Source organism: Terrapene carolina, unplaced genomic scaffold (assembly GCF_002925995.2).
Source record: "Terrapene carolina triunguis isolate 2854851 unplaced genomic scaffold, T_m_triunguis-2.0 Scaffold714, whole genome shotgun sequence".
NCBI classification, from domain to species: Eukaryota; Metazoa; Chordata; order Testudines; family Emydidae; genus Terrapene; species Terrapene triunguis.
In genome coordinates this window covers 18556397-18568968 of record NW_020665065.1, presented here as the reverse complement: position 1 = coordinate 18568968, position 12572 = coordinate 18556397, and the positions used below count along the sequence as shown (strand labels likewise).

The window sequence follows — 12572 nt, the reverse complement described above, 5'->3', positions numbered from 1 at the left end:
TTGAGCAGGGGGTTGGACTAGATACCTCCTGAGGTCTCTTCCAACCCTAATCTTCTATGATTGATTCTAAGCCGGGCACCCAAAAATGAAGGCATTCAAATTAGGGTCTGAGTAACTTGCTTCGGGTCACACGGGGTATCTGGCGGAGCTGGGATAAGACCCTAATTCTCCTAGCCAGAGCTCTCATTGTGCTACCTGGCAGGCTTCATAGCACATTGAAGCTCAGTCAGGCGCGCTGTCCCATACTCGTCCGGGTAGGGAGCAGCAGCTGAGGCAGGGCGGGGTATGGTGGAGGGGGAGGGGGAAGACCCTTCTCCGGCAGCTTTGGGCCCCTGCTGCCATCTTCATGTTTCTAAGGAGTTGCTCAGGAGAAGCTGACCGTAGCTTTGGGAAGAGGGAGAGCTGCTGGAAGGACACGCTTTGCAGAAGGAGGGAAGGGACTAGAACTGGCCCATAGCTACTGTGCTCTTCTGCTCCCTCCTTCCCTCTCCCCGCCTCACCTGTTACCCCAAAACTACTGTCAGCTTCTCCTGGGCAATTCTGCTCCTTCCCACACCAGCTTGTCTGCCCTTGGTGAGGAGGAGAAGCCAAAGCTCCCAGCTGTCCCTCCGCCTTGCCTTGCAGTGCCAACACAGCCCAGGGCATACAACTCAGCTGCATCCCGCTGAAAATATTGTTCTGCATTTAATCAACAAGGATTGGCCCATCTCCATTGCCAGGTGTAGCAGCCTGCCTGGCACTTGGAGGGAGGAGCCCAGGTTGCAGCAGGAGGGCAGAGTTTGGAGGAGGCCCCAGGAAGGCAGTCTGTGTGCACATGGCTGGAATGTCAGCTGCACTGGTTGCACTGCTGGAAATAGTTCTCTTCATAGTTTAATTTTGTTTTACGAGCATGGAGGCCTCTCATATTATTACCCAGCATGTGGTACCTGAACCATATGGGGAGGCCTGTACGGGGTGCTATGGTGAGGAGTAGTGGAGTCCTGGACAGGCCATGCCTCCTTCTCTAGCAGGGAATTAATTCCCTGCCCTCAACTTGCCTGGGTGTCTCGCCTACTTTGTGCTGCTGCTCTGCCCACTCCCCTGCCTCGTGCTGGGAAGCAGCAGCTGGTGGACGGCGCTAGGAGGCCACTGTAGCCAGCGGCAGGGCAGAGCCAGTCCGGAGCCTGGGTCAGTTTCATGCAGAGCATGTGGGGACTCAGAAGCCCCCGCCTCTGGGCTCTCCAGGGCTTCTAGAAGGGACAGGGAAGAGCTAGCGAGCTGGGAGGTCCCTTTGGAGGGGCAGGAGTGGAGCCTTCTCACAGAGCAAGTATCTTGCCCGTAGGGACATTGAGCTCAGTGTCTAGATATGGGATTTACCAAGCCAGTGGCTGAGTCTGCGCTGGGTGCTGCCTTCTGACTGCTTCCTTTCCCCCTCTCCTCTAGCCTGCGAGTTGGGATTTTACAAGTCAGCCCCTGGTGACCAGCTGTGTGCAAAGTGCCCCCTGCACAGCTACTCAGAGAGCCGGGCTGCACAGGTGTGTCGCTGTGACAGCAGCTACTACCGGGCAGCACAAGATCCCCCGTCTGCTGCCTGCACGCGTAAGTACCTGCCCATCTGCCTCGGACTGCCCACCCCCTTTCCGCAGCACGCAGGGAACAGAACACGAATCAGCCTGGCTATAGCAGCAGAGGGAGATTCCCATGCAAGTGGGAAGGGCCAGAAGGTCGGTGGGGGAGTATCTGTCGGTGGGACAAGAGGGACCTCGGCACTACAGGGGTGAATGTGTTAGAAACGTCGGGCTGGAGTCCTGGCCCACTGGAGTCAGTGGGAGATTTGCCATGCTCTGTGCGTGTCTGGGACGAGCGCTGTGAGTGTACCTCAGGGGTGTTTGTGTTGTCCTGGAGGCATGTCTGCATTAGGATAAAGGTGTGCGTTTCAGTCAGTATAGCTCACATGTCAAAGCTACAATGTGCCTTGACTTCACAGGGATTTTAAAGCATGTAAACTGTCGTGTTTTAAACCCGTCTTTTTCTTAGTGTAGCTGGGGCCTGTCTCTCTGCATGTGAATGCCATGGATTCATAGATACAGAGATTCCCAGGCTAGAAAGGACCATTGTGATCATCTAGTCTGATCTCTTGTAACACAAACCAGAGAATTTCCCCCCAGGTCATTCCTAGAGCAGATCTTTTAGGGAAAAAAACCCAATCTTGGTTTAAAAGTTATCAGGGATGGAGAATACACTGCGAGCTTTGGTAAGCTGGTCCAATGCTTAATTACTCTCACTATTAAAAATTTACACCTTTTTTTCCATTCTGATTTTGTCTAGAGTTAACTTCCAGCCATTGGATCGTGTTAGACCTTTCTCGGCTAGACTGAAGAGCCCAGTATTAAATATTTATTCCCCATGTAATTACTTATAGACTGTGATCAAGTCACCCCTTAACGTTCTCTTTGTTAAGCTAAAGAGAGTGAGCTCTTGGAGTCTGTCACTGTCAGGCAGGTTTTCTAATCCTCCAATCGTTCTCATGGCTCTTTGAATCTTCTCCAATGTATCAACATCCTCCTTGAATTGTGGGCATCAGAACTGGACACAGGATTCCTGCAGCGGTCATGCCAATGCCAAATAAAGGGTAAAATAACCTCTCTGCTCCTACTCAAGATTCCCCTGTTTATGCATCCCAGAATCGCATTAGCCTTTTTGGCCACAGAGTGACACTGGAAGCTTGTGTTCAGCTGATTATCCATCATGACCCTCAAATATTTTTCAGAGTCCCTCACCCTGCCGTATGGCCTGCAGTCTGTGTTCTTAGAGCTATACAGTCACATTTAATCATGTTCAAATGCATGTTGTTTGCTTGCATCCAGCTTACCAAGGGATCCAGATCGCTTCATATTGGTGACCCGTCTTCATAATTATTTCCCACTCTCCCATTTTTTGCGTCATCTGCAAACTTTATCAGTGATGATTCTGTTTTGTTCCAGGTCACTGATAAAAATGTTTAAATAGCATAGGGCCAAAAACAGATCCTTGCGGGATTCCACTAGTAAAACACCCACTCAGCGATGATTCCCCATTTACAATTACATTTTGAGAACTATCAGTTTGCCAGCTTTTAATCCATTTAACATGTGCCGTGTTAGTTTTTTAATCAAAGCATTATGCAATACCAAGTCAAACATCTTATAGAAGTCTAAATATATTACATCAACACTATTACCTTTATAAACCAAATTTGTAATCTTTTTTTAAAAAAAGAGATCAAGTTAATTTGACAGGATCTATTTCCATAAACTTATGTTGATCAGCATTAATCATATTACCCTCCTTTAGTTCTTTATTAATTGAGTCTTGTTTCAGATGCTCCATTATCTTACCTGGAATTGATGTCAGGCTGACAGGCCTATAATTACCTAGGTCATCCCATTCACCCTTTTTAAATATTGGTACAACATTAGCTTTCTGCCAGTCTTGTATAACTTCCCTGGTGTTCAAAGACTTACAGAAAATCAACATGATTGGTCCACCCAGCTCCTCAGCCAGCTCTATTAAAACTCTTGGTTGCTGGTTTTCCGGACCTGCTGCTTTAAAAATGTCTAATGTTAGTAGCTACTGTTCAACGTCCTTCTGAAACACTAGTGGAATGGAAAGAATGTTATCATATGATATGACTACAGCATCTGTTTTATTCCAAATACAGAAAAGAAATATTTATTGAATGTTTCTGTCTTTTCTCCATTATTATTGATAATTCTACCATTTCCATCTAGTAACGGACCAATACCTTTGTTAGGATTCTTTTTGTTCCTAATATACTTTAAAACTCTTTCCTGTTTCATTTTCCCTGACTCATACCCTAAAGTGTTTGCTTTTGTCTCCATTCACGTCAGGATAAGAAGTGCTTTCCCACTCAGCTCATCCTGTCCTCTTTGCAATTCCGGTGCTGTCCAGGGAAGGTTTGGATGTGATCAGGAGTCCCTGAAATGTCGCTGTGGAATGCAGGCGGTTTTCATTCAGATTCTGCATGTGACATATCAGCGAACAGCACCCACTGAAGCAGCAGTCACATCAAACCCACTGCATGGCAGGACAGGCTCCCCCGGAGAGGCAGCCGGATTGCTGAGTGGCCTTGGTCAGTCTGTGACATGTTAGTGCTCAGACTGATCAAATGGGTGCAAGCCAGGCATGGGGCCGGCTGATGATGGGCAAACACCCCACACTGCTTTGCCAGCACATCTTCATCTGCAACCTGTGCCATGGGATGAAGTGATAGCTTGGGAGAGCCCAAGGGAAGTCCAACCCGTGGCTGGGAAGCCATTCTAGTGGCAGCAGAGAATGGTGTGAGTTACTGAGTAGGGGGTGTGCTCTCCCCTCAACTAGAGTCTGGCATGGGGGTGCTGTGGTGGAGGGTGGGTGACGGACTCTCTCCTCTGTGTCAATGCTGACCCTGGTGTTCCAACATGCTGCCAGGGGCTCCTGGATGGGAGGGAAAACAGAGGTTCTGCCTGAGACGTCTTGGCGTCCCCCTAAACCAGTGAAGGGTCCGTGAGCGCCTTCCTTGTAACAAACCAAATTAAGCTATTTAAGGATGCATCCCATAGACACCAGGAAATATCAGTGCACAGTGAAGAAACCCCTGGGCATCAGAAGAAGAAGATAAAGTGTGGTATAAATAACAGACTGGTCAACTCAACCTACTGTATATGGATAATTGAGTGTGCAATCGACTATAGACACATTATAAGGACGGATCACTACTCGGGCCAGGTCTAACTGTTATTTAAATTGTATATTATTAAGCAAAGTGAGTTCATGCATATACCTATAGTTTTAATTCTTTCTCAGTGAAATATGGTTAAATTTGGTTATTGTGTAAAAGCAAATATATCACTTCTGTATACTACTTTAATTAACATAATAGTACCTTATCAGGAATGCACAAAACTCGAGGGCTGGGCAAAAGACTAATCCATAGTCTGGAATCTACTGTTTTGAAAGATACCAAAATCTAGATGGAATTATTGGTTACATTTCAAGATTTTCTGAATCTGAATATCTATTTGATTTGCAATGTGCATACATTGCTGATCTGTTTAATCAGACACAAAGAAAGTTAACAAACTAATTGCAGCAAGTGATAAAGGCAAGGAAAAACCAGACTGGTAAAGACATTATTTTTACTGCTTATGGGAGTTACATGGTAACTACCACAACCAACTCATTAGGAAACATTGAAGAAGGAAAATTGCCTGACCTCATTAGTGATGAACAGCTAACTAGTATTGCCCTCAGCGTATAGTAAAAACTGCGGCTAACCGGCAGTGTGTTGAGTCATGTAGAGAAATTCCCTTTAAGTACCAGGCATAATTCGGGTTGAGTGACACAGTATCTTAATGGAGATAATGTGTTGTTAAAACAATCTTGCTCAGTGCCTGATTCCATGTACATTTCTTTTATAGTTTCACTACCAATATTGGAGCCTGACACAGGAATATTTAATAAATTGGTTACTGATCATTCAGTAGGTTATCTGGAAGACAGCATCTACAAGAAACAATTGGCTCTCCGTCAACTAGCAGTGTATCACGCAGCAATGCAAACCTGAAAAGCACCTCAGACAGCTTTCAGTAGTAGTTGTGTTAGTCTGTATCAGCAAAAAAATGAGTCCTTGTGGCACCTTAGAGACTAACAAATTTATTTGGGCATAAGCTTTCATGGGCTAAAACCTACTTCATCAGATGTATGAAGTAAAAAATACAGGAGCAGGTATAAATACATGAAAGGATGGGGGTTGCTTTACAAAGTGAGAGGTCAGGCTAACGAGATAAATCAATTAACAGCAGGATACCAAGGGAGGAAAAATCACTTTTGAAGTGGTAAGAGAGTGGCCCATTACAGACGGTTGACAAGAAGGTCGGAGTACAGTAGGGAGAAATTAGTATGGGGGAAATTAAGTTTAGGTTTTGTAATGACCCAACCATTCCCAGTCTTTATTCAGCCCAATCTGATGCCACAAGGACTCCTCATTTTTTTTGCTCACACAGCTTGTTCTGCCAAGGATGCTTTTGACATTTCAACTCGTGTGTGTGGTCACAATGGTTCAGCCCAGTATGAGACAGAGAAGCTGGCCACTACTCAGGAAAGCTTCCCAGCGGGTGCTAACCAGCAGGAAGGGTAACCTATAACATGGATGGACAGTACTGTGTAGTAACTAATTACAAGAAGTTTATATATGGAGGCCTCACTTGTAAAGTCACCACTCCGCATTTCTGTTTTATCCCTCAGTTACCTAGCACTGTGGGACACACTATAATCATGTCTATCCCAGTTTTCAAAATGTATCTATTATCCAAAGTGAGCACCAATGAAGTTAAAACTTACCTACCAGTTTTAATGTGCATATTAATCACTTTAAATTTAAAAACATTACTAGACAGAACCACACATTCCGATTAGCAGTGACACGCACAAGGCAGAACAAGCCTTGAAAAACCTTATTCATGATGGGGATCTTAAAATACTGATTTCCCACACCTGGATAGCAGTCGCATTTAAGGCTTTGCTTGTGTTACATGGTGTCTTACTTTTAGCTGTGATAATTATCTATTGCCACTTATGGAGTTTGTTAAAACACTTTAAATCACATATAAAGGCCCTCACCACTCATTCATTTGGAAAAGCTGTCGCCTTGACAATAACAATTATCAAGGCAACAAGTGGGGGCCCTGCTAAATAATATATGCTGGCTAGCATATAAATATACATCATATTAATAAAATGTATTATCTGCACCATACATATATGTATATTAGTATGCACTGAGCAATAACATTAAGCACAAATATTGTAACAGCAATATAGCCCAAACCAACCTATACAGTAATCCTGTTCACATATGCTCAGTATCCCATAACTCCTTGCATTTGCTGAAGTAAGCATTTGGCATAAACAGGTAGGAAACTTGTCAAAATCCAGAAACATCCATTCGTTCCATTTAGTACCAGCTAGGGAAGTATCTTCACGGCCCAGTACCTGGAAGGCTAGTATACAAAACAAAGCTAAGGGAGGGACAGAATAGCAGGTTAGGGAAGTGGGACAAACTGCTGGCTTAGACTGGAGTGACATGTAACTTGTAAAATCATCATATAAATAATACCAGCTGCGATGTGTGACTTGGGGAGTGCACCTTCTGCGCGAGGTGAATGTACCATCGCTGCATGAGGCTGCTCTTTGGAGACTGGTATTGTATAGAACCTTTTCCTGTACCAGATTAATAAACCTGATACATTGGTCATTTAGTCTCTTGAGTATACTTCATAACAAACCAAAGTGTGGTCAAGTAATTGACTCTGCAATTTATCAACAATCCTATTCTAGTCAGGTTCTCACACTGCATGGCTCCCTCAGATCAGCCTGTATCTGGTTGTGTTATTTCCTTCCCCCCCCCCCCCCCCCGCCACACACCCCCAGGGCATGGCACCCTCAGATCAGCCTGTATCTAGGTTGTTATTTCCTTCCCCACACACACACCCAGGGCATGTCAGTCACCCTCTAGTCAGCCAGTATCACTCTGTTCTCTCCCACGGATCACATCACCTTCCCATGGGCTTTTCTCCCCTCCCCCCCGCCCGAGCACAGCACCCCACCAATCTGGATGAATCTCTGCTTCCTTTCCAGGGCCCCCCTCTGCTCCTGTGAACCTGGTCTCCAGTGTGAATGGCACCTCGGTGACACTGGAGTGGGCTCCACCCCTGGACAAGGGGGGGCGCACTGATGTCACGTACAACGTGGTCTGCAGGCGCTGCACGTGGGACCTGGGCCAGTGCGAGGCGTGCGGCAGTGGGATCCGCTTTGTTCCCCAGCAGATGAGCCTGGGGCAGGCTGCCCTCACCGTGGCCAACCTCATGGCCCACATGAACTACTCCTTCTGGGTGGAAGCTGTCAACGGCGTGTCCGACCTCAGCCTGGAGCCCAAGAGATTTGCCGTTGTCAACATCACCACGAACCAGGCAGGTAGGAGGAGCAGATACCCCCAGGAGGCTCGGCCCACGGCAACTGATGTGAACAGCTCCCCGCTGGGCCCAGCTGGACCCTCTCCCAAGGGGGTCAGCGTTTGCCTAAAGGCCCCCCGAGGGATCTGAGTCCGCCCTGGCTTTCCCTACGCTCAGAAGGAGAATTAGCTGCGATCACTGTGTGTGGGGCCTGTGGCAAATGCTGGCTTGCCATGGTGACCATGGTAGCTCCCAGATAGGCATCTGTGAGAAATGGCCCTTGTCTCCTCAGCTGGCATGGCAGCGGCACTGGGGAGACGGGGCTGTCTGGGGCTCACCGCTGAGCCGCCGTCTGCAGACGCACGCTTTGAGCGAGCGAGGAATTAATCTTCTTCGGTTCGCTTTCAGCCCGTCACATTCCGCTTCGTCGCCACCTCCCCAACACCCTGGCCGTTCAGCTGTGGCCTCACGCTGGGCTGCTCCAGTTCCACAGGAGGCCGGGGCGCACCGGACATTTGTTTATTGACAAGGAACACTAAGTGGAGCATGAACTCCTAGCTCTGCTCCTCCCCTCCCTTCCCAAAGGGCCACGCAAAAGTTCATGCTCCGTCTAGTGCTCCTTTCCCATCTCACACAAGGGCCAGCACCTGGCAGGTGCCTGTGTTGTTTGCTTGGGAAAGTCTCTCTCAGGCATATCTTGTCTTTTCCAATCCCTTGCTGAGAAACAGCCTCTTTCCCCAGGAAGCAGTTCCCCACTTCGGCCCAGAGCAGGACCTTGGGGGTCCCTCTCCAGTGCAGGGACCGGCTCTTCCAGCTGTGCTGGAACAAGCCCAGGGAACGTTACATGATGAGGCACCTCAGGGCTTGCCTACGCTTACAGCACTGCTGAAGTGCTTGGTGGAGACGCTCCCTATGCCGACAGAGAGCTCCCATCAGCACAGGTACTCCACCTCCCCCAGAGAAGCCCTCCCATCTACACAGCCCCGGGGCTAGATTGGTACAACTACGTCGTTCAGAGATCCACCCCCCCGACCGACGTAGTTATACAGATGTAAGTCGGTAGGATAAACCAGGGCTCATTCTGCTCTCGTGTACAAGTGTCAATCGGGAATAACTCCAGAGAAGGCAAGGGAGTTGCCTGGGTCAGCTCATAATAAGGAAGAGAGGAACAAGGCTTTTTATTGCAAACTGTCTCCTGCAGCTGCCCAGGCTCCCAACTGACCCCCCGGAGGACATTCCCCCCTCCCCCTGCCCCTCCTGCCGGCCCCGCCCCAGCCTTATCACACCGATGCTAAGGGGACGGGCACTAAATGCCTGCAATGGCTGGCTGCATAGACAGATATTGAATGCTCCCTAGTTAGTTTTTCTCGTAGGACAGGTGCAGCTGGGAGCAGCAGAAGCAGGCTGGTTGGAAAGAACAGAGGTTTAGCCGTGTGGCTGGAGGTGTTTAAAGGGATGCTGCAATGTAAAAGAGGCACCAACCTGCAAAGCGGAGAGACGTGGTCAGTGCGATAGTCAATGGTCGTTCTCAGTCATCCCGACAGCTCCACCACTCAGAGCACCACTCCGGAGAGGGGCCAGATGGGAACTGCCGGATAGACCATACTCTCTGGACTGACTAGGCCCAGTCAATCAATCTTGACTGAGCTCTCCGGGGAATCTCACCGATCCCTGGAGTTCAGGAGTGCCAGGGATTGCTGTGGAGTGCGGAGCCTCAGTGCTCTGCCCGTGGGGATTGCCTTGACGACTGTTCCCTTCTGTTGTGCCCAGCAGGGCTTCCTGGGGCTGGGCCACCTTCCCCACGGCCTCTGTCTTCACTAGGGATTCTGACCTTGCATCGCTTCCAGTTAGTTAATATGGTCACACGGGCCAGTCTGGACGCTCCCTGAATGTTCCCCAAGGCCTGTCTACACATAGTTTCCGTGCTGCTTTAACTGTACTGTGATCTAACCCAATCCAGTGGTAGCGGTTCAAAAGCTGGGAGTTGGGCAGCTCATTGGCTGATCCCTGGGGTCAACCTTATGGCCAGGAAGAAACATGTGGGGAGTGTCCCCAGGAGCTTTGACAAAGGCATTAGCTGCACAGACTTGTTCTTTGTGTGTGCATTAGAGCAAGAGGCACCAAGCAGCCCAGTCGAAACATGCGCTTTACTGCAGCACAGCAGACTGTGGCTAGTTGAGGCCCCACCTGGGATTGACCTCCATGAGCGACAGTGCGGTAAAAACGACAGCGCCTTGTCTCCACGGGAATAGCGCAGCCAGTGCTCCCTGGAGTTACCATTTCAGTGCCCAAACACCACAGGCCCCATCCACGCCTGTATTCTGCCTCCAGCAGGGGCTGCAAGTTGAGGCTTCAGAAAATGGCAAGACCCTTTCCCTGTAATGAACCAGCCAATTGGGCAATGCTACAGGTGGGTGAACTATCCCTTCCTGGCCCCTGCTCGGAGCCTGCATAGTTATAATGTTAATGCTGATCGTCATGCAGTTCTCTGGCCTTTTATCTGTCTGCTGAAAGCCTGGGGCCGGGAATCCCACCGGCAGATCCAGGCGGGGTGAGGAGGTTTCCCTTTGTTTGATCTCAGTTCCCCAGCCTTTGCAGTGATGCCATGGGACAGTGCTTCCCGGGGGCACAGACCATAAGGCGGCCGGGCCTCTTGGGTAACCAGTGTTATGATGCATCCTGGTCCATAGCTAAACCACTAATGCAGCTCCCCTGCAGCTGCACTGAGGGGTGTGTGTGTGTGTGTGTGTGTAATGTTACTGCTCACCCCCCACCACCCGTAAAACTGGAATATTCCATTATGACTACCGATCCTCCCACCTGGCACACCAATAGGGCATTCCATTATTGCTGCCCCGAAAAATGGAATATTCTATTGCTATCCACCCATCCACCCAACAAAACAATGGGGTGGTCCATTATTGTTGCCCCCCCACCAACTGAAAAAATGGAATATCCCATTCTCGCTCTTCCACCCACCCAGCATAACAAGGGTAGTACATTATCATTGTCCCCATGCACCCACGGTAACACATCGTCTCTGGATCACCGCATGCGAGCCCCTCCTCGGGGAGAGGATTTCGGCGAGCAGGGGGCCCTGTAATCTAGCCGGCAAAGGCACAGCAAGGTCCGGTGTCTGGAAGCTGAAGCTAGATACATTCAACGTGGAAATGGGTTAATTAAGCCCTGGAACAGCTTGCCTGGGGATGTGGTGGATTCTCTGTCATTTGGGGTCTTTAAATCGAGAGTGGACATCTCTTATCTCAGTGCTCTGGGCTGGATGCAGGAGCCCTAGGTGGGGGTCTCTGGCCTGGGCTATGCAGGTCAGACTGGATGATCAGAATGGTCCATCCACCCACAATGACCGTGGAGTCTTTCATTGGTGCGCTCTCCCTCTGTGACAGTGGCATGTTCCATTGTGCCTCCCGGCATCCATCCACAACGATGGAGTGAAAAGATCGGCAGCAGCAGTGAGTGTGCCCGGGGCCCGAGGATGCCAGCTGTGCCGGTGTGGGGCTCTCCCTGCCACTGGCACATAGCCTGGCCTGGCCGATGATTAGCTAGACAGACTTGAAAAGGAAATCAATCACTCTGAGCCCAGCTGGGCTCTTCTGCGCTCTGGTGCCGTGGCCTGGGCTGGCAAGGGTGTAACTGGGGCCCCATTGACCAGAAAGGTTTGTGAATCTGCTCTACCTTTGTGAACCCAAAACAGAGAGAGCAGCGCCCACGGCCTGGGACAGCAAGAGGTTGCTGCCCCTCCTCGCTAGGGAGCAGAATGGAGTTCTGGGACAGATTGTGCTTTAATGTGGGGGAGTCTGACGAGTCAGTGCTGTGCCGGGGCCCCGGGCAACTGGACAGCAAGGCCCTGCTCTCGGGGAAGGTGCTAGACAGCTGGGCTGCCCTCTGAGCGTTTGCCTAGGGACCCCAAGCTTGGGGCAATGGCTGGCCTCTGAACAGGCTCCGGAAGTGCCCGAGATCCAGGGATTCCCAGTCTGCAGCATGGCTCGCTCTCTCACTGGAGACAAGTCCCGTTTCTGATGTTCTGTCATCTGCATTCTCAGCCCCATCCCAGGTGGTGGTGCTTCGCCAGGAGAGCACGGGTCAGAACAGTGTCACGCTGCTGTGGCATGAGCCGGACCAACCCAACGGCATCATCCTGGAGTACGAGGTCAAGTACTACGAGAAGGTAACAGCGATTTGCTGGCCCAGCCCCCGCCTCCTGGCCAGGGTGCATTAAGCCAGGGTTATAGCTTAGGCATGATGTAATTACTGTTACCAGCCAGACACATCGAGAGGGTTACTGCCAGGCTCTCCCCAGTCCCTGCGCTGTCTCGGTGAGATCTTTGCCTTGCTCTCCAACAGGACAAGGAAATGCAGAGTTACTCCACGCTAAAATCCAAAGGCACAAGTGCGACTGTCTCTGGGCTCAAGCCTGCAACCCGCTACATCTTCCAGGTTCGGGCCCGGACCTCTGCTGGCTGTGGGAGGTTCAGCCAGATGGTGGAGGTGGAGACCGGGAAAGCAAGTGAGTGCACGAGAGGATGAGGATGGGGAGAGAGCGGACGTGTGTGCATGGGCACGAGGGTTAAAGTGCAGCACCCA

General features: G+C 49.9%; 1 protein-coding gene across 1 annotated transcript in view; it reads left to right on the top strand.

The window, feature by feature from the left end:
* The window catches only part of EPHA8 (EPH receptor A8), an 86898-nt gene that overhangs the window by 54855 nt on the left and 19471 nt on the right, over nt 1-12572 (top strand). Inside the window, 4 exon segments of the mRNA XM_029913573.1 lie at nt 1423-1578; nt 7657-7992; nt 12032-12156; nt 12333-12546. Coding sequence (XP_029769433.1) covers nt 1423-1578; nt 7657-7992; nt 12032-12156; nt 12333-12546 — 831 coding nt within the window.